Source organism: Vigna unguiculata, chromosome 3 (genome assembly GCF_004118075.2).
Source record: "Vigna unguiculata cultivar IT97K-499-35 chromosome 3, ASM411807v1, whole genome shotgun sequence".
Taxonomy (NCBI): Eukaryota; Viridiplantae; Streptophyta; class Magnoliopsida; order Fabales; family Fabaceae; genus Vigna; species Vigna unguiculata.
The window spans coordinates 39,090,411-39,117,299 of record NC_040281.1 but is presented as its reverse complement, the minus strand read 5'-3'; the positions used below and the strand labels follow the sequence as shown (position 1 = coordinate 39,117,299).

Genomic DNA, 26,889 nt, shown 5'->3' with positions numbered 1-26,889 from the left:
ATGCCGATTGAAACTCTTAATTGGTGTATTTTGAATTGAACAGTAGTTGTACATGCATTGCTTGTGTCCCTGGAGGTGATGGTCTTGTCGTTGTTTCTCATTCTGGTGGTAATTTGTAGTGTGTATGAGAAGGTAAGTATCAATTATCAGTAGAGAATCTTGTTTCATGGTTCACTTAGAATGTGATATTTCTTATAGTAAGTGAATAAGACATGTAGCTTTTCTTTCCCATTTCAGAACAAAGATGGTGCTGGTGATTCTTCTTTTCTAGTTGTAAAAGATTAAACTCAATTTTCCGTTGCCATGCACGTTACAGTGCTGATGATAAAAAGCCTTTTTTAACCGGTATAAAAAGCCTATTTTACACTAGTGGATATTGATCATCACCTCTAAAATATGAACTCTTGTATAAAAATTTGAAAATTTGATACCAATTTCAACATAAAATCTTAAGATTTTATGGATATTACTTTCTTATATATAAGTTCATTTTCTCTTTCTATTCAATGTATCTATATTCCTTACACACCAATCTCATTCATCAAGTTCATCAATTAATACATAACCTAAATCACCTTTTTCTTTCAAGTAGAAGTCTGATGAGCTATAAAACATTTAAATCTCAACTAAATTTAAAATTATTAAAAATATAAAAAATTATGATAATTAAAAAAATCAGAAACTATAACATTTTTAACGATTTATTATAACCTCTAAAAATAAAGTAGCTTCCAAAAAGTATTTTTTTAGTGAAATTCTATCAGAAGTGTTGAAAGGACACAATTTTTGTCGAGAATTGTTTCTTCGAACTGCTGAAACATTAAACAATTGCCATGAATATATATATATATATATATATATATATATATATATATATATATATATATAATATTGTAGTGTATATTGTTTAAAATCAGTGTATCAGACACGTTCATAAATTTTGTTTTTAATTTCAACGTGGATTCTTTTCATTTCCATAAAATAGGTGATTTCACACCGCGTGAGTTCTGAATGACCACGAAAGTAGAAAAAGAGACCTGTCTTTTGGCGCTTACAAGGTTGTTCTTTTCTTTCTTTTTCTCTGGGACACGCGGCTTTTACAAGATTGGGATCGATACAAGCACATGCAATAAATGAACAGGTAAATAGAGGGACCAGCCTTCAGTGTAAAGCCAAAATCGTCAAATTGGAAAAAAGTGAAACGAAGAAACTTTTGAAGGCATGCAGTACTTAGAAATAACAAAGATAAGATACATGTGTGTTAGTCAGATAAGATACACTTACCAAACAAATCAACAAGAGAAGCAAATAGCGGCTCTTGATTCCCACCAACCATGCACCTTTCATTCATTTTATTTGTTGGAAGTGGCCATTAACACGACTCATAAAGATTCCTTTTACATAATTTTCTCTTTTCTGATAACAACATGGTCCCATGCATTCTGGATCATGGGAATGCGCTTCCTTCAACAGGGTTATGTCCATGAGCCTTGTCTGCAGTAAAGAAAACAAGGCCAACTTTCGTATTGAATTTTCTCTGTAATGTGTATCAAGTTCATGAAACGAAAGCTAAGCATTTCAAATATGTTGTCACTAAGATCTTCATCAAATCCCTGATATCAAGCTTTCCCATAATACACGTTGCTGTTTTCATACCTACGTACTGTGTTTGCACCAGTTTTTCATTTTGTTAAGAAATAGTGACAAGTTGGTAATAAACTCCACCACTGTGAAGCAAAAACATAAGAAAGAAAGAACAGATAAATGGTTGAGAGCACCGAAAGCGAGGAGATACCTTTTCGAATGGTCAATTATTTTATCTGTGTTTCACGAAAGACAAATCCTAAGATGTCTATTTACCTTGTACTGTTTGACATGTACCCTTCTGAAACCTTTCCTTTCCTCCTTGGGGAGATCTTTCTACACTTTGAATTTGATCTAGGACAGGGAGAGGGCTCGAGGTACGAGGATGAATAAAAGAGAAAACAACACATGAAACAAACAAGTTATTTTAAGTCACTCAGCAACGTAGAACTTTGGGCCAAATGCAATAAGGAGTAATTTACCAGTGGTAATAATCCGTGCATTTGACTCACATTTTAAGGAGCAAATGATGGGAAAATCAACCATAGTCATTACTTTTATACGTAAAATATTTCTTCACTACCATGAAGATGAAGTTACCGTCTTAGATTTTTCTTAGATATTTCTTTCCCATTTTTACCATATATGTGTTCCGACAACCTACATTTATAATTTCCTTCGTTGTTAACACTTTGACTGGGTACCAAAAGTTTAAGTATTCCTTTGTGGATTGTAAGAGAAAAATAAGAGAGAAGAGCAGTGAAAAAAAAATCACACAAAAAACTCTCATTTTTTTTTCCGGTGATAATTCATTTTTGCATTGCAAAGATGGGAAATTATTTAAGAGCTCAAAATGTGTGATGTGGAAAATTGTAGTATTCAAACTCGGTTTAAATACTATAGAGTAGCACAACTATAAAAAGTTACAATAATGAAATTACGACAAAGGAAAAAACACTTATTATTGTACAAGTAAATTTGTATGATATTTCATCAACATTGTTACCTTAGAAACTACCAAGGAAGTGATAAAATGTAGAGAATGCATAATAAAGGACAATGAATTAATCGAAGAGTTTACTAATCAACTTTCATTGGTTGTTATGTCAAATTGTTTTGTTAAGCAATGCGTGGTGGAAAAACATCCTAGTATAAGTGAAAAATAATTTCTTGAAACCATGATAAAGATGATGAATGCTCCACAAAATATTGAAGGATGAAGAAGAGTATGGGTGGTGTGCATAAGGTAAAAATTGAACAATGCAAAGCAGTATGTTCATGATAAAAAGGGAATAAAGTCAAAAGAATGCAACACTAGAAAGTTTGTTGTATCTATTTGTAATAGACCAAATACTGTGCTTGTGATCTTGATATCAAGATTCATGTATTTTCCAAGTCAAGTTCACGGAAAGTGAAACAAACAATTTTCAAGACTACTCTAACAGTGATAGGATAGGAAACTCAAATGAGAAAGTACAACAAGGTATATATTTTTATTTTGGGAAAAAGTTACTTTGACACTACCATTCCCAAATAACTACCATTTGACACTCACTTTTCTTAATAAAATATTATTATTTGAATAAAATATTAATTTATATGAGTGTCAAATGTTAGTATTGGTGTCAAACTACCACTGTCCTTTCACTTGAGAGAGGAATTTTCTATGAGTACTAAAAGTGCAATATGTAATTTCTCAACCTACAACTAAAATTGAATATATTTTAGTAGCTATTACAACAAATCAAACCATTTAATGAAACTAAGAAGTTATTTCTGATAGAATACCTATAATTTACTCTTTATTTCTCTGCATTTTCTTTTACCAACATTATTACCTCTTGAATAAATGAGAGTATTTATATACTTTTTACCCAATGATAAACATGACTCTACATACTTACAAAACAACTATATAACAAAAATAATAACGTTAAAAACTTTATCTGACGAAAGATATACAAAATTAGTTACTTTTTATTGCTTGGAAGGAATGCAAATCAAGCACCAATGTAAAAAACTAAACATAAGAGAGATTGGCTACAAATGATCACATTCACGCAGCCAAATATGAGTGATGTTGGAAATATTTCTCTTTTCAGTGAAATACTCACTTTTCACTTTGGGTAATTAGAAGAAGAGAAGAATCAAATGAAGAAGTAAAAATAAAGTTAAAGAATAATCAAAGTTTCAAAGAGAAGAATGATAAAAAAAAAAGTTTCAAAAAAGATTTACATGAAAAAAAAAAAACTTAACGAAATGCAGAAAGAAATAAGTGACAAAATAAAATGTAAGTTGTTTAAAAGTTATATAATATCCTGAGAAAATCAAAGAATACAATACAAACTTTAAAAGATTACATGAGACGTAGATGTCACTTTTAAGTGTATGTGAAGGTTGAAATTCCTTCATGTGTCTTTCCCTGATGCCCATGTGCCTTTCTACCTTTTAAAGGTCATTCATGTGCTAAACCAAAATTAAGGAGACAACTTTGTATTGTACCATAGAATTAGTGAGACATTATTTGGAATGTGTTCATACTAGGTGTCTTTATTACTTTGTATTCACACTTAGAATATATTTTCCTGTATTCATATTGTCTGAATCTCATTTTTAATCTACCTTTGCTCAAACCAGTCTTTAAAAGGATGATCATGTCTCTCTCGTAAGGTACATCCGAAAGAAAGAAATATTATTTATATATAGATTTTCTTGAATATCTTGAGAGTATAAAATTATTGTATTAATTCTTATTTGTACGAGTTTATTCAAGTGACTACTCTTTTTATCGTACATATATTTTAAAATTAAATATATTTTTATTCCATAAATTTTGATACAAAATTAAAATTCATTTTTATTTCAAATTTTGATAGTTTGGTTTTTAAATTTTAAAAATGAACAAATATAGTGTTCCTAATCCATTTGTATTTGAAATGTAAATTGTGTTTTAAGATGATGTTTGACAAATTCAAACAAGTTAACCTAGTTAGCATAAAAAGACTGTATGTATTAATTTTTAAAGTTTGAAGATTAAAATGTCAAAATTTAAAAGGGAGACAAATTTCATATTCATGTCTAAAAGACGAGGTACAAATTATCATCGTTCTTTAATGGGTTTTAGAGTTGGTTAACCTTGTTTTGAATTGATTATTCAATCCACCTTTCAATAAATATATAATTTTCAAATTTAAATATCAGCTTTAAATTAAAATTGGCAAAAGGTAAATTCATTAACCATCTTAAGGGATCTAAATATCACGAAAGGGTTGAAAAACGTAAACGTGGTTCTTAGCATCAATGTTGGAGTGCATTCCGGCAATAAAAATCACCGTTAAGCACCCCTACCTCCAATCATTAAAGGGAGAGAGAAATTATCACTTTCAGCTATAAATTCTTGTGTACAATGAGCTACATCTTCAATCTCTCTCTCTCTCTCTCTGTCATAAACTTGAAAGCCATGTCAACACTGAACCATCTTTTGGATCTTCCAGAACAGATATGTTATGTAGAATGTGGATTCTGTACCACAATATTAATGGTAACGAGTTCTCTAAAGAACTTGCTGCATGATTCATGTGTTGCTTTTAATTCTTCTTTATCATATTTCTGTTTCCAATTCAATGTTGTGAGGTGCAGGTAAGCGTCCCATGCAGCAGTTTATCAATGGTGGTGACAGTCAGATGCGGCCACTGCACAAGCCTTCTCTCTGTTAATATGAACAAAGCTTCATTTCTCCCTTTTCACCTTCTTGCTTCTCTTTCTCATCTTGAGGTCATCTTCGTTCCCTTTCAACTCTCTCTCAATTCTTTATTTCTACTACTACCACTTTTGGTGACTCCATTGACCCACATATTTACTTTTTTAACTTCAAAAAACGTTGTCAAATAATGCCATGACATGTGAATATCCTCATTCTGCAGCCAAACGAAGTTAGTTCAGAAGATGGTGCAGACAAGACTTTGAAGAGCTATAGTGCATCCATAGTAACCAGTTCTGATTGTGAGGAAGAGAACATGACTCAAATTTCCAGTGTTGTGAATAAACGTAGAGTAAAAAGTTTTATAATATCACTAAACTTGAAGCAAGTTTTGTTGTGTTCCCTCTTAAATTTATTGATTTTTCATGGTTGAATGTTTTCAGCCCCAGAGAAGAGACAGAGGACACCATCTGCTTATAACCGCTTCATCAAGTAATGTTTTAACAGCACAAAGTTGTGTGCATAGACTACAAAAGAAACCATAAATTTAAAACTTTGGATAATTCTAACGCTAATATTAGTTAAATGCAGAGAAGAGATTAAAAGGCTAAAAGCTGAAAACCCTAAAATGGCCCACAGAGAAGCTTTCAGCACTGCTGCAAAAAATGTAAGGCTTTTGAAGTGCATAGTAACTTGTGGTGAAGAAAGGTACTTCTTTTTTTTTATGTTTGTTTTTGGTGATTTTTAGTGGGCCAATTTCCCCCCTTCTCACTGCAAAGGAGAAGCAACCAGCTGTAAAATTGTGGATCTGGATTGCCATGTAGAGTCTCCCGATGCTTCCCAGGTAATAAAAACTAAGTGATTTTTTTGTTTTGTTTGTTAACATGCAGTTTAGTGATAATAAAAAGGAAAAATATTCATGAAAATCATATATATATATATATATATATATATATATATATATATATATATAGGGATGTTAACAGGGTGGATAGGTTACAGGTAGTAATTTCCTCGTATCATACTTGCTGGATAAACATTCATTCCGTATCCGTACCCATATCCGTTGAGTATTCGTTATGTAGGTACCCACATAATTTTTTAATATCTATGGATACTTGCAGGTATTTACAAAAAGAATAAAAAAATAATAAAAATAAATATTTATCAACATATTTTAATCGTAAATTCAAATAAAATACAAGACATAACATTCATAAATTTTAAATAAAGTCCAAATAACTCGTTTAAATAGTGTTGAATGACAATTTACAAATAATTTTTTTTAAACTAATTGATAAAGAAATAACTCATTCAAAATCAATATGTTAATATTTTAATCATGTTTTTTTAATTTAAATTAGAGTACAGCGGATACGGTATCCACGGGTACGAATACTATAATATCCATATCCGCTCCGTTAACATGCAGGTATTACAAATACCCGTACCCGTTATCCGTGGGTATCAATTTACAATATCCATTTCCTACCTGTTGCGAATTTTATTCGTGAATACCTGCGGGTACGAATTTTTTTGACATCCTCTATATATATATATATATATATATATATATAAAAGGAAGAGAAGTTATAAATTTATAAGATATATATGCGATAGGAAAAGAGAGATAAAAGAATGTAAGTATTTAATAAATGTAGGTAAAATAAAGGTGTATATATGTCTATAATTATTAAGTAAAATATAATATGTAAATAAAAATGCATTTTTCTAATTTTCTTTATTTTTTTCTTATTCAAATGACTTCTTTTTTTCATTCGGTCCAAATGCATGCTGAGTGTGTTTGAGTAGGAACTGATTTGTTTAGGTGGTATCGTAGTGTCAATTTATCCAACAGTGAAATAGTACAATTACTCAACAAGACTTCTTAATTATTTCAGTAGAAAAGACTTATCCTCCTCAAACTCATGTATCAACGTCACATGGAACCGTTTATTTATTACAAAAGCATTCTACATGGTTATTACATTACAGAAAAAAAAAAGTGTTGTAGAAAAATATGAATATATTATGTGATTTTTTTATTTTTACAATTTGATTTTTACAATAAAAAAATATAATGATTTTTTTACTAGATACAGAGTGTTACATATGGATGTCAATGTGGCGGATAGAATACGGATAGTAGTTCTTCTATACCTTACATGCTGGATAAATATTCGCCTCATACATGTACTTATATCTGTCAGGTATCCATCATGCGGGTACCCGTATAATTTTTTAATATCCACGAATATCCACGGGTACCCGCAGGTATTTACAAAAAAAGTAAAAATAAATATTTAACAACATATTTTAATGATAAATTCAAATAAAATATAATACATAACTTTCATAAATCTCAAACAAAGTACAAATAACTCATTTAAATAGTATTGAATGACAGTTTATAAAGAAATGATTTTATTTTTGAAGAAATTGATAAAAAATAACTCATTTAAAATCAATAATGTTAATATTTTAATCATTTTTTTACCTTTTTTTAATTTAAATTAGAGTATAGCGGATACGGGTATCCACAGGTACGGATATTATGATACCCGTATATGTCCTATTAACATGCGGTATAGATATAAAAAATACTTGTACCCGTTACCCGTGGATATCCATTTACAATATCCATTTCTTACTCGTTGCGGGTTTTGTCTGCAGATACCCGCGGGTACAGATTTTTTTGACATTCCTAGTGTGACAGTGTAACCATGCATATTTCTAGGAAGGTTTTGTCTAAATAAAGATTTTGGTATCTAATTAGTGACTCATTTATCTTTGTTGGAAATTTAATGATGAATCGGTTCATTATGTATTGTCATTGTTCCAGTAGACAATATAATTCATAATGAGAAGGACATAAGTTAGTTTTAAAGCCATGATAGTAAAATATGAGATAGAAAAGTTTAACCGGGGATAATTTATTTGTTATGGAAACTAAACATAAAGACAAATTTGAGAAAGGACAATTGTGCGTATGCAATTAAAGAAAATTTTTTGAATATCATAGATCAAAGGTAAAAAAAAAATTAATGATAATGTTATAGCAAATTTTCACTTAAACATTGCATATACAATTTTATCTAATTTTTTTTTTTATCAGCAAGAACACATATATTAATAGGAGGTAATTGGGTTACCTCAACCCATAAACAATAAAAATAAAAAAATAAAAAAAATAAAAAACTATGACTTTCCTTCATCATTCTTCACATAGCATAGTATCTCACAATCATCACAAAAGAAAAGACACAAAGATTACAAGTAAAAAGCATATCCTTCATGACTTTGCCTTGAATAGAAAGTTTAAACGTCCTCCCCCAATAACATCAATTATCCTGCAAAATATGAAGCCACAAATACACACAGAGACAATGCAAAGAGCTAATTTCACAAGACTTTTGATGTAAACCAAACCAAGACTACAAATAACAGTGAATGGAAACTACATGCAACAATCACAGAAGGTATATCATGATGAGCCAAAAGATGATAAACCACAAAAAAAAAATGAAACTTTTAGATCGCGAGGAGACATGTAATTGGACTCAAACACCAGTCAGAATAAGAGAATGTTGCTGATGGATACTTATTGGTGATCCAAGTCCATGCTTTAGTTTGAGCCAACATAAAAACTTCCTCCATGTCTATTAATGTATTTTTAAATATAACACCATTTCTATGCTACCAACATCTATTCCCCTCCTTTCCAAATTGTCTCGTGTGGCTACTTCATTTATAATAACTTGCCATGCAAAAAATTGAGCAGAAGGAAGTGCTTTGATTTTCCAAAATTCACTATAGCTAAAGCCATCTTGAACAAAGTTATCGTTTTTAAGCTTTGTATAAGCAGAGTTGACAGTATAAACTTGTGTTTTATCATCCCTCCATTGCCACTCATCCTCCATTTCTCTACTTAAAGATATACCCTCTATCTCGTTCATCAGAACATTTACCATTGTTTTTTCCCACTCAAACCAACTTCTTCTCCAAGGTAGACATCATTGCCACTGATCACCGTTCCAAAAACCATATTCCCCTAAAGTTCATTCCTTAAGAATTGCATTTGTATACAACCTCGGGAATCTTTCCTTTAATGACATTTCGCCAAGCCAGATATCATCCCAAAACTTTATTTTATTTCCTTTGCCCTTGTTCCATCTTAAGTTCTTATTAAACCAGTTATTTTTTGTCCTTTCCCACAAAGTTTCTTGATATCCCTCCACCACCAAGACTCAAGTTTTGAGCCTTTTGCCTCATCTAAAGCTCTCCATGATCCATACTTTGAATCAAGAATCTCTTTCCATAATCTAGGATCCTCCTTTCCAAGTCTCCACTTCCACTTGCCTAAAAGGGCCATGTTAAAAAGATTCAAGTCCTTAACGCCTAAACCACCATCTTCCTTAGTTTTACAATATGATCCCATTTTATCCATGCAATTTTTCTTCCATCATGACCCCAACCCCATAAAAAGTCACTTTGAATTTTCCTTATCATTTTCTCCACACATATAGGCAATTTAAACAATGATAAATAATATAGTGGGATTGTGGATAAGACAGATTTTATTAAGGTTACCCTACCTGCAAAAGATAGATACTTTCCTTTCCACAGTGCAAGACTTTTCTGTATTTTTTGGATCATATCTTGCCAAAATTCTATTCTTCTATGATTTGCCCCCACCGGAATACCCAAGTATTTGAAAGGTACCTTCATGATGCTGCAATTCAGAATGGCTGAGAACCTTTCAACCTTCCTAAGGTGGATTCCTATGCTTCCTATCTTGCTTTTATGAAAATTAACTTTTAAACCAGATGCAATTTCAAAACATCTAAGAATGCTCTTTATGACCATTATGTTTTGAATTTCCTCATTGCATACAAAAATAGTATCATCTACAAATTGCAACATACTAATCGGAATTTGTTTATGACCCACCCTAATGCCTTTGATCAGCCCCATAGACTCAGCCTGTGTAACCACTCCTGCTAACCCTTGTGCTACAATAAGAAACAAAAACGGGACTAAGGGATCACCTTGCCTTAGCCCCTTGGTTGGTGTAAATTGCCCTGTTGGACTACCATTTATGAGGATAGAAATGTCAAACGATTCTAAACAACTCCTAATCCATTTAACCCATTTAGGACAAAATCCCATCCTTTCCAACATATACAGCAAAAATTCCCAATTAACTGAATCATAAGCTTTCTCAAAATCTGCCTTTATGATAATACATTTTCCTTTTTTCCTCCTTACTTCCTCAATGACTTCATTAATCACTACCACACTATCCAAAATACTCCTATCCTTGATAAATGCAGATTGCTTTTTATCTATAATTTTATGAAGAACTTTCTGCATTCTTTTTGATAAGATTTTGGATATTATCTTGTACAAACTCTCCACTAGAGATATTGGCCTATATTCTTCTAAACCTTGTGGATTGTCAACCTTAGGAATTAGGCTAATAAAAGAAGCATTACAACCTTTAGGCCACCTCCCACAACTATGAAAGCATTTAACAACCTTTATTAAATCTGTTTTGATAATATCCCAGAATTGTTTAAAGAAATTAAAATTGAAACCATTTGGGCCCGGACTTTTACTATTTTCACAGTCCCATACTGCAGCCTTAATCTCCTCATCAGAAAAATGATTGATAAGTAAATCATTATCCTCCCTATTAATAGTTGGAAAGACAACATTATCCAATCTAAGATTCACATTTGTGCCTCCAGTAAATCTGTTTTCGAAAAAATCCTTAACCACCTCTTTGACCTTACTTGGTTCTTCACACCATTCGTTTCCAACTTTAACACCATTAAATGTATTTTTCATTCTTCTCCATCTGATTGTCCTGTGAAAAAATTTAAAGTTCAGATCACCAGCCTTCAACCATCTACATCTGGACTTTTGACTTTCTAATGCCTATATCCTAAAGTTAACCTTTTTCAAATCTGCAAAAATTTGTTTTCTCTCTATCCTACCTTCATCATTCAACCTATACACTTCATCCTTTTTGTCCAAATCAGATATTTTAGAAACTAACCCTTCTTTGCATCTATACAGTTGACCAAAAACATCCATGTTCCAGACCTTTAGATCATGTTTTAAAGCTTTTAACTTTTCTTTCATAATCCAAATTTCGTTTCCGTGCACATTATACTTTTCCCAACAATTCTTCACAAATTCCTTAAAACTATTTTCTGTGTGCCACACATCCATATACCTAAATGGTTTGGGTCCCCAATCTAAAGAAGAATGTTTAACAATCATAGCACAATGATCAGAAACAGTTCTATCTAGGATGTATAATTTGCTTTCTGGTCATAAATCTAGCCACTCTTGTGAAACAAGAATTCTGTCCAATCTACTTTTAGCAGTCCCATTAGCTTTATACCAAGTGAACTTTCTACCTACCATAGGTATGTTTAAGAGGTCTACATTCTGTATGAAAGCATTAAATTCTCTTATATCATTTGTTTGACATCCTCTTAGAGACACACCTCTCCTTTCCTCTTTGTTCCTGATAGCATTAAAATCTCCAACCATGCACCAGACCTTATTAACACAGTCCCTCCTACACTTAGTTAATTCTTCCCACATTTCCTTCTTATCATTATGCGCACATGAAGAATATAAATTCACCATTGTTACTTGTTGTTTCTTGTCCCCCCATATCCCATCCAATAAAATAAAGCCTCTACCTGTTTTTGATTTCAACATTGAGAATTTACTTTTACTCCAAACACTAAGAATACCTCCCGCTCCATTCTCTGCCCCGTAATGCACCCATTCTATATTATTATCGCCCCATATAGATATACATTTCTCATTAGTTATGTTTACCATTTTTGTCTCTTGAATACATGCCATATCTATCGATTCCTTTGCGATTATATCCCTTAGATATCTTCCTTTCTCCGGGCCTCCCAATCCTCTACTATTAAAAGATAAGATCCTCATTTATCATTATTGTTATTCCCTTCTTTGTTTCCTCTCCTATTATTATCCCTTTCTTCCAAATCATTTATACGTTGTATTATATCTTGTTCTTCACCAGAATAAGAGAATCCTACGCTTTTACATATATTCCACATATTAATAGCCTCAGTAGAGTTATTTCTAAGCCAAAACAGTCTATTGCAGTTAATAATATCAGAATCAGATACAGAACTGCTAGAAGAATGAGATACTAACCTGAACTGTAGCCTTTTATTAGAATTCATGGATAAATTGGTTAAAGGGTATTCGCTTTGTTTCTTCTTCCTATTGAGGCTGGATTCCCCAATTAACAGATTAAAACGTCTCAGCATAATGTTGGGGTTGATTCACGTTGATTTAACCAGAGTCATATTTGGTCGTTCAAGAAGTTGTTGTTTTTCCTTTGCCATATTTTTGTTTTGAATGGTTCCTTTTTCGGCATGGTGTGTGTTGCTTTCGAGATATTCTTCCAAACCATTATGAAGGTTGCAATTTGTGTTGTCACTATGCAAGGCCACAAAAGCTACTTCCATTGCATGCTGAATCCCTAGCCCCTGTTGGTGAACATCAGAATGGGTTATACCATTCAGAGCTAAGGAATTGGTCACAATCGGGGGGTATGGATTATAATCCAAATTGTAAAATTGGGCTAGGCCCAAATGTTCTGTGATGGGGAATGAGCCCAAGTGTTGGTCCACACTGTTAGTGATTGATTGACATGTCTCAAGTGAATCACTGACGTGTGATATAGCCGTTACCCCTTGACCATTTGGTTCCAACGTTGAACACTGTACCTTCCCTGACACTTCCAAAACCATAGTTTTATTAATCTGAACCCCTTTTCTGCCTTCATTGATGTCGTACTGACAGGCTTCCCGTTCTCGTGTAACATCATGGTGAACGTCATTGATCTCCAATTTCTCTCATGATTGCTTACCGATTTTGTGATGTGTAGCTGCTCCAAGCCAATCCGACGATTGATGATGTGTACAATCCAGCCCCTCCGGCAAATCCTCCCCCACCGGCACCACCTCTGAAGAGAAAATCGCTCGGCCAACCATATTTGATTGTGAACGGATATACTCATTAATGCTCCCACACTCTGAATCAGAAGATTGTTGTGGGTCATCTCCTATGCATGATTGTGAGTAGGAGTGATCCTCTTCCAGCTTCTCCCAGGACTCACAACTGCACTTCGGGATCGTGAATAAAGTTGATTCTTCTTCAAATGAAATCTGATAGATTTTACCATTGATTTTCATCTGAAATCCCTTTGTTGCTATTGTTTCAATTGGCAGGCGTACGTTTAGTCTGGCATACTCTATTTCGTCCCATTCCTCAGTTGCTTTATCGATTGATATCAATGTGTCAATGGCAGCGGAAACTTTTTCAAAGCATTCCCAACCCCAAAGATATATTGGGATTCCCCTGCATCTAACCCATGCTCTTCTATACCCAATACTGGTTTGATTGGTCCAGGCTAAAAGTGATTCGAATGTATTTGAGAGTCGCTCCTGATTATCAATAATAGCCTTTTCAATACTTTGTTCCCCTTTGGCAGTTAAGAGCATAACATTGTCACCCAAATACCTCAACCTAATGAAATTCAAATCATTAAGAATGAAGCTTTCTTTTATATCCTCTATGTTACAAAATTTGTTGAGCCTCCCAACATAACTTCGTTGAAGCCATTCCTTTGCCTCTTCCTTCACTTGGATTTCCATACCCTTCCATATTTGCTTACAATGCTCGCTAACTGCTCTCCCTTTTACCACTTGAGCATATGTTTTATCAATTTTCTTTACTCACATTTTCTTATATCTCAGTTGCTCCCTTCTTTTAGGTTGGTCAGCTTCTCTGGTTGTGTTTCCTACTGGTTTTGATAGATTTGTGTTTCTTCGATACTTTTGCATGTTTACATGAATCTTCATATTGCCAATCCAAATGTTATCCAGCTGCTTTTCAAGAGCCTCCGGATTAGAAATTCCGAAAAATCTTACAAACCCAAATCTCTGGCCTTTCTGATTTAGTCTCTTTGATATGAATACCTCTTGAACCTTCCCCCACCTCTGAAAGATTCGCCACATCTCGTATTCTTCGTGATTGGAGGGGAAATGGGAGAGGAAGAATGAGGTCAGTGACATAGTGATCTCTTATGGGTTACAATTTTATCTAGTATTGTGAAGAAGACTAATACAAAGGAGATTATGGACACTCTCATCAATTTCTATGAGGTTAAGTTACTTCACATAAGAATATTCTAGAAGAAAAAACTTTATGCTATATACTCTCATGAAACTCTATCACATCAACAATTTGAATACGTTATTTAAATGAACATGCATAACTTCTACTTCAAAATTTACCATAGTCATATGATTAACTCACTACACTTTGAAGATGTTGCCAGAACTATTCTTGAAAAAGAATCCAAGTGAAAAAGTAAGGAAGAAGGGAAAGAGAGTTCAAAGCAAGCAAAGGCTTTGACGATGATTCAAGGTAGATCAACAAAATGTGATTAGTGGGAGTCTTACTTATGATAAATCAAAGTCTCTAAGTAAGAAGTATACCAAATGCTAGAATTATGGCAAAAGAGAACTTGTAGAGGAAGATTGTTGCCATATGAAGAATGGAGAAAAGAACTCTGAAGCATCAAGTTCACAAGGTTGTGTTGTAAGTACCTCAGAAGATGGAGATATTTTAGTGAGTGATGTAGTAATTAGTTCTAATAGTGGAAAACAATTACATGATAGATGGATATGGATTTAGGTGCAACTTGGCATATGACTTCACATTGATATTGGTTTTACACTTATAAACCAATCTCAGGTGGATCGGTGTCCATGGAAGATGATCATGCCTTAGAACCCACTAAGTCAATGCTGTCAAAATAAAAATGGTAAGATGATATTGTACACACAGTTTAAGGGGTATGCCATGTGATGAACTTTAAGAAGAATATATTATTTATTGGCAATTAGATAACCTCAAGCGTAAGATCCATACTAAAGGTGAGATCTTAATTGATAGTGTTGAAAGAAGAGAAGATCATAACAAATTTGCATGTGCTTTTGAGAGAACCATTTTAAGAAGCAAATACAACCAATTATATCAACAAGTCAAAAGGAAGTGGTGATGATGTGACATTATAGACTTTGTCATATGTTAGAGCGAGGTATGAAAATACTTGTAGAACATAATGTCTTAACTAGGCAAAAAAAGGTTGTTTTACCCTCTTGCGAGCATTGTGTGATAAGCAAGCAACGTAGATTAAAGCTTGCTAGCATGGATACCAAAAGCAAATACATATCATACTTAATTCATTGATATTTGGAAATCATTGGTGCAAAATCCCTTGAAGGAGAAAAATATTTTGTATCATTTATTGATTATTACTCTATGAGATTTTGGATGTACCCTATCAAGAGGAAGTTCGATGTGTCTATAATATTTAAGGAATTCAAAGCATGAGTAAAGCTTGAAATTGAGAAAATAATTAAGTGCTTGAGGAAAAATAATGGAGGAAAATACGTAGATGGAGATTTTTTAGCATTCTAGAAACAAAAAGGTATTACAAGACCATTTTTTATTTCATATACACCTCAAAGAAACGGTGTGGTAGAGCATATGAACAAAACTTTTAATGCTAGAATAAGAATTATATTGACAACAACATTAGTGGCTAATTCTTTATAGGTAGTTAAAACTATTTATTACGTAATAAATTGATAACTATCCATAATTTTGAAATCACTGATGGAAAGCTCAAATGGCAAACCAACTAATTGTTCCTCCTTACATGTATTAGGTTTTCTTGTGTATGTGATGTATAACTCGCAAGAAAGAGCAAAGTTGGACCCAAAATCTAGAAAACGTATATTTTTGGACTATGATGACAATACAAAGGAGTATCACCTATAGGATCCACTACCCTTAAGGTGGTTGTTAAAGATGTAGTTTTTGATAAAATAAATTGCAAAATAAGCAAATAAATTACATCTTTAAAAAGGACCCCACCATAGCATATACAAGGAATAAGCCTTTGGATGATTCTTCTTATCGGAACAAGAGCATGAAGAAAAAGACTCAGATGAGGTTAGTAATGGAGGATTTTGATGATCAACCAGAGGAAAGGTTAAACTATCTTAGCACTCACAATATGTTATAACAAGCTATGATTTGTATTGTCTTCTAAATGAATGAGAGTCTTTAACTTTTAAAGAGGTGTAAGTGGTTCATGTGCTTATTTACTATTGACAATGATGCAAGAAAAAAATTTAGGCTCTTCATAGAGTCTCTTTATGGAAACAAGACAGGGAAGCTTATTAAGCTTCCAAAAGGTTGAAAAGTTATTAGTTGCAAATGGGCATATAAGATCGAACAAGATAACAATGATCAAGTGGAACGATGTTGGAGTGCTATAGTGAGAGTGGTTGGTAAGTTCATTGCAAATCTTACTAGAGAGCATTGGAGTGCTATTAAGAGAGTCCTTATATACGTCAAAGGAACCTCAAGTGTTGCATTATGTTTCGAATGGTCAAAATTAGTTGTCAAATGCTATGTTGATTTAGATTTTGCAAGTGACCTTGATAAAAGGAGATCTACTATTGGCTATGTGTTTACACTTATAGAAGGGACAATAAGTTGACTATCCACTTTATAGGATGTGGTAGCTTTGTCTATTACAGAAGTTTGGTACATGGCAACTACTCAAGAATGCAAGAAAGTTATATGGATTCAAATGTTAAAGGAGGAACTCAAGCACTAGCAACAAAAACTTGGTGTATATTGTGATAGTTGGAGTGTCTTGCACATTACAAGAAATCCTAGCTTGTATTCCGGAATACTTGTATTCTAGAATAAAACACATGTATACATTACTACTTTATTTGAAAAGTAGTAGACGAGTGAAGTGTGGATATGCAAAAGATTCACACTAATAAAAACCTACCAGATGTTATGACAAAGTAATTAACATCAACAACTTTATAAGTTCGATCCTATCATGGTGTATCGAAAAAATAAACAGCATAATGACAAAAATAAAACATGGTATCAAGATAGACTAATTTTACCAAAATAAGTTTTCCCATTAAATGTTTTCTTATAATTGTTTTTTCTAATTTCAAGAGAAAAGGTTAATGTTTTCTTTTTGGAGTTAGAGAGAAATATATAATAATTTTCTTTCTTTTAATAAAATTACATTATAGTCTATATTATAGTCTATTGCATTTTCTTCTCTCTCTTCATCTTTTTATTTTAGTTGAGTTCTTTAAGTATTACTTTCTTACTCAATATTTAATATTTAAGACCAATTTAAGTGAAAGTACAGGCAACAAAAACATGTTTTTACCAATATTATTATTAAAAAGATTTATGCACGCAATTGATTTACAATGCTTATCTTAGTACTGAAAGAAAATCTTCAACCAAGAAATAATAACTTTTGCTAGCTAAAAAAGAATAGCAATATTGTAAATAAAAAAACTGCCATTTTCGTACTGTGACTAGACACTGTCCCCACACTGTGTTGTATATGAAATGTAGTGAATTTCTAAGGTAATGTAAGCCTACCCTGTTTATAATACAGTACTTTGGCAGAGTGTATATGACTTAACTTCATTTATGAAACTTTAAGGTACACAAAGAAGGCCAAGGTTTCCGTGGAAGAAAGGTTCCAAGGAATTCTGTCTGATCAAGGACACCTTTCAAGTGAAGGCTCAGCACACATCACAACAATCTGTTTTCTGTCTTAACTCTGAAGTTTCCACTGCATCGTTTGCCTTCTCAAAAAAGACAGCTCTTGCCAATGAAAACGAGTTGAGTAATCTACATAGCTAACAATTTGAAACCTGAAACTTCAATTATTTTTCTTTTCACTCTAAATTTCAAACTCACTTTACACCTTTGCCTATCTCTCTTTCTTTCCCATTGCGTATCTTATTGTGACTTTACATTTAACTCATTTACATGGGTGTAAATGATGGAGTATAGTTCCCAAAAGAGTGTGAATATAAAACATTCATTATCTTTGAGACTTTAACCTTTACAAAGTGTCTTGGAGTACTGATTGATAGTTTTGACTGACACCCTTTTGTGATCCAACATATCGGCTTCATTATTTTTCAGGATCATACAATGTTTATTTATTGGTCAATTGAAAATTTCTCCATTCTAATAGTATTTGGATTGGTGGTTTGAATCTGTCTGAGAATAAAATTAAGGTGAGATTACCATAAAAACAAGTATTTGTTGCTTTAGAAAATCACTGTGATGTCAACAGTGTTACCAAATCTGCAGTAACACAATCAGCTGGTTTGTTTGAGTGCAAAACTGGCAGAAAAGCACGAAAAATATTACTTCCAACTTTTACCAAGTCAGCTATAAAGGTCTTATCCTTAAGTTTGGTACATCTGAATTAACTGTCAAATTTATACAAGTAGCAATAACAGCTTTCTGGTAATCAAAATGCTAGAAATAAGGATAACACAGACACCAAAAAAAGAAACAATAAAACAAAGAAATCTAACCTGAAATTGGAAAATTACACAAAAATAAATCTAAAAGACTTTAATCACATATTGCATTCTTACACACCAAAATTTAAAGCTAATGCGACTATGGTACAATTTTTATTCTTTAATGCTTCCCAGAAAAGCATCTTGTATTAAAGAACTACACGCTATATGTGGCAGGAAGGAGAGTCTGCACCCACAAACCATTAGAGAAGGAAGCCCACAAAATTAGGCTAAGTAGTAACTTTATTGCAATGATTAGTCATTGCTAATATTTCCATGATCCATCTTTCACTAAATGGTAACAGAGAAATCCAGCACACTTTTCCCTTGTAGGATTACTCATGAGCCTCAATTCACTTTATCGTTTCCAGTGTTTTCTTCTAGCCAATCTTGATGCCCTTTGAAAATATCTATCTGAAAGGAAAAAAACCAGAACTGATATCATTATACTGGTGATAACTATTGCAGCCTAATCATATGTTCTTACACGTCTCAGTTCAAAAGATCAAACACATCTTAGTTCAAAGGATCTTACTTATGAATGGTCTGGGAGTGACAACCTGCAAATATGCTCTAAAGAATTCCCTGTTCTCCTTTTGCAACTCTTTCCACACTGCACAAAATAACACAGTTTAATCCACATGATCAAGTTGTAGAAGAAACACCAAGTGTAACACAGACTTCAATACACAAGTGCTACTTTCTTCTGTATTGAGAGCCACCGATCCTCAAACAAACTCAAGTGAAGATAATGAATGACCTGTAACAGTAACAAGTGGTTTAATCCCTGCATGTTCTGCCAGAGCCCTTATGCACTGTTCTTGACTCATGTGAAACAGCATGCACCTCTCGATGAGATTCTGAACCTGCATTATTTTTCATGCACGAAGGTTATTACATGTAGCTTATAATAATATAAATAAGCAATCAAGGCAATAATAGTCTTTAAAGTAAACTTTGTCAGTTCTATATATAATATTATATCGCAAAAGGGAAGCAGGTATGAATATATTACCATCCTAATATAGCTATGTGGGTGGCAATACAAACAAGGAAGCGGGTATCGGTGACTGTGATGCATTGTAGCTAGTTGTGGAAAAAACAAAGAGAATAAAGAAAGGAATAGAAGAAAGAAAACAAAGGGCAAAAGTACACAAGAGTTAAGATATTTTGAGGGGTGGTTTTATATAGTGGAGAACATTCAAATTAGTGTAACATTGTCTTATCCACACATATCTTGAGTGAAGGGCCAAAATAGCTCGAGAAATCCTACCTCATCTTTAAAGGGATAAGAGGAGTGGTGTTCCCCCGTCTTCCACTCTTTTTCTCTCTTTTCTTCTTTTTTTCTTAAAAGAGTGAATAGTGAAATGTGTGCTATTTACGACAAAAATGTGTACATGCCAATCACCACTTAAACTCCCAACCTCAAAATTCGATTATTGAAGTAGTGACCAAACATGTATATTGTATATAATGATGTCTCCATTTTCTATTTAAAGAAGAATCTCATGTTCTATGCTCACCCTGTTATATATAAGAACTCATTGAACCAGAATTAGAAGTGAGACTAACATATATTATGCAGTAATAAGCTGAAAAAACTGGTGACAGAAAAAGAAAAACAGATTAAGAGTGAAAGTAAATGCCTCATTTGTTGCGGCAACATTTGAAGGTCCTACGATCTTGAAATATGTGGTCCTCTTCTCATGCATAGATGCCACTTGCTTCGGCGTGAATGAAACAATAGAGATGCAAATCACGACAAAAGGGAAAAAAACAAAAGAAAAAAGTGGAAACGCTAGATTCAAATCAACGTCAGAGTGGAAAACAACAAAACAAAAGAAAAAAGTTTGAGGAATATGATTACCTGACCTCTCATGCTACTACAATTAAGGGAAAATCATGTATTGAAAATATATATAAAAGAGGTAAAAGATGTGAAATGCAATGGAAGTGCGTGTTTGAATTTGGTCGCTAGAATATACATTTTATAGGTGCCTCAAAACCATATCCTATAACCAAAATTGCACACAAACTACGAATGGTAGGTACTCTTTAATGCGAATTCAAGTGGATGGAATTCAATCATTTGTGTGAATAGCTTCTATTTAATTTGGATTGGAAAAGTTTCAATTTTATCTCCATGAAAATAATTTTGTGAAAATCATAACAAAAAAATTCTCTCCAAAAATTATTTTTGGTAAAATTATCTTCCAAGAGTTAAATCATAATTCCTAATATTGGATTTTCAAAAAACAGAATAAAATTTCGGTACTATGATTAAAGTATCTTCAATACACGAGTATTGAATGAAAATTCTGGTAATTAATTGAAGATTATATTTTAGTTTGGAAATAATAAATTCACATAATTAATTAGGTGTACTAATTAATTGGGAACAAAGTTAAGTTGGAGTACTTTTTAAGATTCTTTTAATTAATTAGTAATTCCTATTTTCAATTGGGTGTACATAAAAACTAATGCTATGAAAAATATATAACAAATTTCATAATTCAAAGTAGATAATAATTTCTATAAATAATTTGCCTTATATTATAGAAAAAAAATTACATGAAGATCTATCCATGTTTCCTAATATTGTGTTTGGATTGAGTTATAGATTTGAGAGAGTGAATTTGTGTTGATTTGAGTTGATTTGCAAGTAAAAATGGGTTTGTTTGGATTAAGGGAAAGATAATGTGATTTCAGTGGATATAAATGGAAATTTTATGAAAATTTGTGTATGATTTGATTAATAAATTATATTTTTTTAATATAAATTGTATGATTACCATTTTACCATTCAATGTAAATAAATAGAAGAAATATATTAAAATAAAATGTTAAATATTATTTAAAATTAGAAAAATATAATTTATTGATATTATCATTAATAAATTAAAATAAATTATTATTCTCAATGATAACTTGAAATAATTTATAATATAAACTATTCAATTTATATCTCCATTTAAATTTATTTTATTTTATATAATTAATTCATTTAAAAAAGATATTTATTTGAATGATAATAATATTATTACTATATAATACTAATTATTTTTATTATTATAATAATTATTATATTATTATAATAATTATTATTATTAATATTTAAAAAAAAGTCATTAATATATAATTATTATACATATTCTATTACATAATACTAATTATTATAATAATTATAACTATAGTATTTATTAATATATATATATATATATATATATATATATATATATATATATATATATATAGTGACAGAACTTGAACTAAAAATGTAGGGGGCCAAATTAGATTTGTTATATATAATTTTTCTTTAGAAGAAAAACTATTCATTTTTTTCTTTATTTCCTCTCCTTAAAATAAACACACATAATAGTAGAATTCAAAAAAATATTACTACCATTCGCTATTATATCATGTTATTATATCATGATACCAATTCATGAATACCATTTTAGATAAGTCATTCGTATCTCATCAATTTGATTTGGTGGTATTGTCAAATTTGATGTCGTTTTTCCTATATCACGTTCTAATGAATTTTTAAATTCATTATATGTAACTCTGAAAACTTTAGATATTTGTTTTATATTGTCTTAAATTCTTGGTTCTTAATAAATTTCTCAAGTTTAGTTAACTAAATGCATTTCTTTTTCATCTTTATCACAAACCTTCCTCTTTGAAAGAAACAAATCAATTTTTTTACTTTTTATCATAATCTTTCTAATATAAATTTATCACCTCTCACCTATTTAGAAAAAATAAAATTTATATTCACAAATCACAATTATCACAATGCAAAACATAACAAAACTCATACTACTTTAATTAAATAAGCAATACTGTATAAATTCAAAACTTAAAAAAAAAAATTATCATAGGTAGCGAAAAATACAAAATCCCTAAATTTCATAATTAAGGGTTATAATAATTTAGGAAAAATTATAATTAGGATTCATACCAATTTCATAAAAGAGTCCCTAAAATCATAATTAGGGTTTATATTAATTTGGGATAAACTTAATTTAGAAGAAACATCCTAAAAAGAATCATAAACTAACATACATAAATCATAATAAGATACTAACCTTGACTTGATTTGTGAGAGATCATGCAAGAATGTATACATCAATCTCAATCTATGTGTTTCCAACCTCTATTTTCCAATCTATCTCTTTGTATTTATCTCTCTTCACACACTTTCATGATAATTTACATGCTGAAAAGATCTTATAGTCAGAAAAAAAAACCTTAATCTCTTTTATAAATTAATGTCTCTATTAAAATTTTTATTTTATCTTTTATTATAATTTTTCATAATATAATCTTAATATAAATAATATATAATATAATTTTAAAAAATATATAAATATATATAAAAAAATTCAAAAAAAAATGATCACCTAGTTCCGCCATTGTGTGTGTGTATATATATATATATATATATATATATATATATATATATATATATATATATATATATATATATATATATATATATATATGTGTGTGTGTGTGTGTGTGTGTGTGTATTTATTTATAAATATAAAAGAAAATAATAAATATAAGGAAATTAAATTGTTAAACACAAGGACAATGAAGTAATTTAAACGTGATGAGTTGTCTTTCCTCATATTTATCTTCATCTTAGAAAGTGGTAAAATCTGCAATTCATGTACAATTCCGTCTTCTCAAATCAGTGCAAATCAGTGGAACCAAACATATCCACAACTCACTTTTCATCTGCATGAATAGTACTCATGTAGATCCAAACACAACATAAAGGTTTCTCTTGATTGTGCTCTTTTGGAATGAATAATTTGAGGGAGAGGAAGAGATTGAAAGGATTAGAGAATGAAATTGGTGTTGTTTCTTTGAAGGGATTTGGAAATGATTTTGAAGTGAATTAGAAAGTGAAGTTTGTGACTGAATTGACTGATGTGACATATAAAAAAAATTTAATAGATAAAAAAGTTAGATTACCAAAATGTCTCTATTATTAAAAATAGTATAAAACGATATATAAATGATTTAGAATTATTTTTACAAATTTTATTGAATTATTGAAATTATAAGAAAAACTATTTATAAAGAAATGAATAATACAATATATTTGGTATGAAAATAAATTTAATATATAAGGTGATAAATAATTTATTTATATGAAGATTTTGTTTTATTTTTAATAGTAATTTTAGAAATAATAAATTTTTATTATAGCCATAATAATTTTTTATTTGTGTTATTAATTTTTGTTATGGTATTTTTATAAAAAGGAGAAATAAATAAATTACATGCAGAAAAATTGAAATATGAGAAATAATTTCATAAATTAGAATTTGTCCTCCTCTAATCTCACTATGTATAAATAGATTGCATTTGGAATTAATTTCTTTAATCCTTGACATCATTTTCTATTACCTCCAAAAAGTTAAAATATCACCCGTTAATCTTCTCTTCCCATTTTACATGAACAATAAATTTATCAAACAAAAAAATTCAGTGTTCGCTTCAACATATTTCCTATTCATGCGAATGTAATGACAAGGGTCATGCGTGCTCGTTTCATTCAATTAGGAGTATTTGAAAGCAAGGATTTGCGAGACACGGAATCTCCCGTGTGGAGAGGAGATTTGTGAAAAATCATTGTTCATATTAGATGTTTTTACTTAAATGTGCTACAACTTTTTCGTAATTACAAACTGCATTCTCTTCCTTTTTACGCTGCTTGGATTTCTAAGTATAGATTCGTGCCTGTGTGCAGCTAAGCAAAGCATATATTTGTCTTTTTTTTTTAATAATTTTTTAGTTACAAAACTAATCGTTAAAATTTTATTTTAATTTAATTTCAACATTTAATTTTAAATTAATATATTAAAGTATTTTTAGAATTAATTTTAACTCATCAAATCTTTATTTTATATTACTTTTAATCATAAAGACAATTGTGTAATTTTCTATTTTTATCTATTATAACTTTCTGTCATTTATTACATTCATCAAATATTTTTGAAATTTTCTCTTCAAATCCATTCACTCTCACCTCTCAATCCTTTAAAATAAATAACACCATAATCAGTGACGGATCTTGACCAATAATCTTGAGAGAGTCAAAATAATATATTCAAAATTTATATATTTAATTATTGTCACTAACACAATAAAAATGAATATATAATTTAATAGAACTGTAACTACAAAAAGAATCACACATATAAAAACAATTCTCCTTCCTTCCTTTAGATCTTTTAACTTATCAATAGTTGTATCAGAACTAAAATTTAATATGAAACTCCTAACATGTAATTCGTTGAACTTTCTTAAGAAAGTGTTCATCTAATTGAACAATATGATCATTTGTATCATGCTTCCAAGGACATAAAGTTGATTTTGTCTTATTTTCATTGTTCCTTTTTATCACTTTTAAAAAAAAATGAATATATTTTTTTATTCTTTATCAAGATACTTTTTTTAAGTTTAAGATGGAAAAATAATTTATCATAATTTAATCAAAAATAAAAAATTAAGAATTATTAAAAGAAAAATCTATAATAATCAAGTCCCAATGAAAATATGTTTATGAATAAACCCATACTACAATATTTTTACTTCCATATCCATACAAAATGAATATAAGGTTCATGAGATAAAAAATAATGTTAACTATTAAACAAATATTCTCATATCAAGTGGACGAGAGAGATACCTTTTTTTAATGAATGGAACAATTGAGAAATGAAACCGAAAATAATGAGTTGATATTTAACTTTTTTTTTCTAAAACAAAAAAAAATGTATAAATTGTGAAAAACTCAAAAACACAATAAAAAGAAAATAAAAGATATTTTAATAAATATTTTTATTCTTCGTTACATTTGATTTTATGTTTTATTATTTATTAACATATAATAAATTAAAATATACCTAATTTAATTTCTATTAATTTTCAATATATATTTAAAAAATTAAAAAATACCTAATATATATATATATATATATATATATATATATATATATATTGATTTTATTATCATTCACAAAAAGTTATATATAAAGGTGATATCGGTCATAAAATCAATCAGAAGTGCGAGCAACATAATTAAAAAATAAAATAAAATAAATTTCCTAAAAATACTTGTAATATTTTCATTTTTACATCGACTAACCTCTCAAAAAGAGTAAATAAAGAGATATTTATACTGAGATTCAAAGAATTACACTAACAAACATAAATAGATTATCTTCTCTCGAAAACTACAAAACAACAATCATTTTAATCAATTTTCTATGGGAGTGTGAGACCATTTTCTTATTCTCTCTTGGAGAGTTATTTTTCTTTGACCGAACACTCTTTGTTTTGTAACTAGAAGCTGCAATTAGAATATTGAGTTTTTAATCTTAAGAGCATATTAGAAAAAGATTACCATGAGTTATTTATGCACTTGTGATAATTAAGAGTGACTTGTATGCTTATTTGTAATCAAGTTGTAATTAGTGAAACTTCTTAAATTTTAACTTATGAAAGAACTATCCTTATCTCAAGAACTATGAATGAACCAATATAAATTTGTTGTATTATTTTGTATTATTAGATGATTTAGCAATTTATGAGAAAAAGTCATAACACTTTGTTTGTCCATTATCTAGAGTTTATCTTATACTTCAAATGTGTTTCCGCCTATATATACACTTTTTTAAAACTCTCTCTTACAAGGATTATAAAATATTGATCATCAATTATCATAATAATTATTGTAAATAGATAGATTATAAAACAATATCAGTTTCTTTGAAAATATACAAGAAATATATATATATATATATATATATATTAATTATGTGTGTGACATCTCATTTAATAGATAAAAATATCACATATTATAATATAAAATAGAGCACACAACAAAAATATAAAGGATTAGCCATTACAATTATACCAAAGTATACTGGAAAGGAAAACTAAGGCACAAAATGAATGCCATAAACTTAAATTAGACATGAAACAATTTTTCAAAAAGATTAGTCGCAGAGCAAGAAATTACAAAATAAAACAGTTCAACGAAAAGGTGCTCAAAGGAACATTAGCTAA

The 26,889-nt window shown here is 30.4% G+C and overlaps 2 protein-coding genes and 1 long non-coding RNA gene across 3 annotated transcripts; 1 reads left to right on the top strand and 2 right to left on the bottom strand.

Annotated features, from left to right (window-relative positions):
- Positions 1-5,040: 5,040 nt before the first annotated feature.
- LOC114178905 (axial regulator YABBY 4-like) lies at positions 5,041-18,305 on the top strand. Its single transcript, XM_028065052.1, has 7 exons — positions 5,041-5,125; positions 5,224-5,358; positions 5,508-5,631; positions 5,728-5,776; positions 5,876-5,951; positions 6,033-6,128; positions 17,919-18,305. The coding sequence occupies exons 1-7, from the start codon at positions 5,045-5,047 to the stop codon at positions 17,973-17,975; spliced, it is 618 nt and encodes a 205-aa protein (XP_027920853.1). The 5' UTR covers positions 5,041-5,044; the 3' UTR covers positions 17,976-18,305.
- Positions 8,392-12,919, bottom strand: LOC114178906. Its single transcript, XR_003603398.1, has 2 exons — positions 12,497-12,919; positions 8,392-8,634 (listed from the first exon to the last, which is right to left on the bottom strand). It is a non-coding gene; the product is annotated as an uncharacterized LOC114178906 (long non-coding RNA).
- A 367-nt stretch (positions 18,306-18,672) lies between the features above and the next one.
- On the bottom strand, positions 18,673-19,947 carry LOC114179369. Its single transcript, XM_028065694.1, has 4 exons — positions 19,814-19,947; positions 19,559-19,664; positions 19,334-19,411; positions 18,673-19,212 (listed from the first exon to the last, which is right to left on the bottom strand). The coding sequence occupies exons 1-4, from the start codon at positions 19,877-19,879 to the stop codon at positions 19,157-19,159; spliced, it is 306 nt and encodes a 101-aa protein (XP_027921495.1). The 5' UTR covers positions 19,880-19,947; the 3' UTR covers positions 18,673-19,156.
- Positions 19,948-26,889: the final 6,942 nt, after the last annotated feature.

Excerpts from the sequence above, each read along its gene's own strand:
- LOC114178905 (XM_028065052.1), top strand. The coding sequence starts at position 5,045 with ATGTCAACACTGAACCATCTTTTGGATCTTCCAGAACAGATATGTTAT. Across the intron at positions 5,359-5,507 it reads CTTCTCTTTCTCATCTTGAG|CCAAACGAAGTTAGTTCAGA; the intron begins GTCATCTTCGTT and ends CTCATTCTGCAG. Across the intron at positions 5,777-5,875 it reads GCTTATAACCGCTTCATCAA|AGAAGAGATTAAAAGGCTAA; the intron begins GTAATGTTTTAA and ends AGTTAAATGCAG.
- LOC114179369 (XM_028065694.1), bottom strand. The coding sequence starts at position 19,879 with ATGCATCACAGTCACCGATACCCGCTTCCTTGTTTGTATTGCCACCCA. Across the intron at positions 19,665-19,813 it reads CACATAGCTATATTAGGATG|GTTCAGAATCTCATCGAGAG; the intron begins GTAATATATTCA and ends AAAATAATGCAG. Across the intron at positions 19,412-19,558 it reads ACCACTTGTTACTGTTACAG|TGTGGAAAGAGTTGCAAAAG; the intron begins GTCATTCATTAT and ends TATTTTGTGCAG.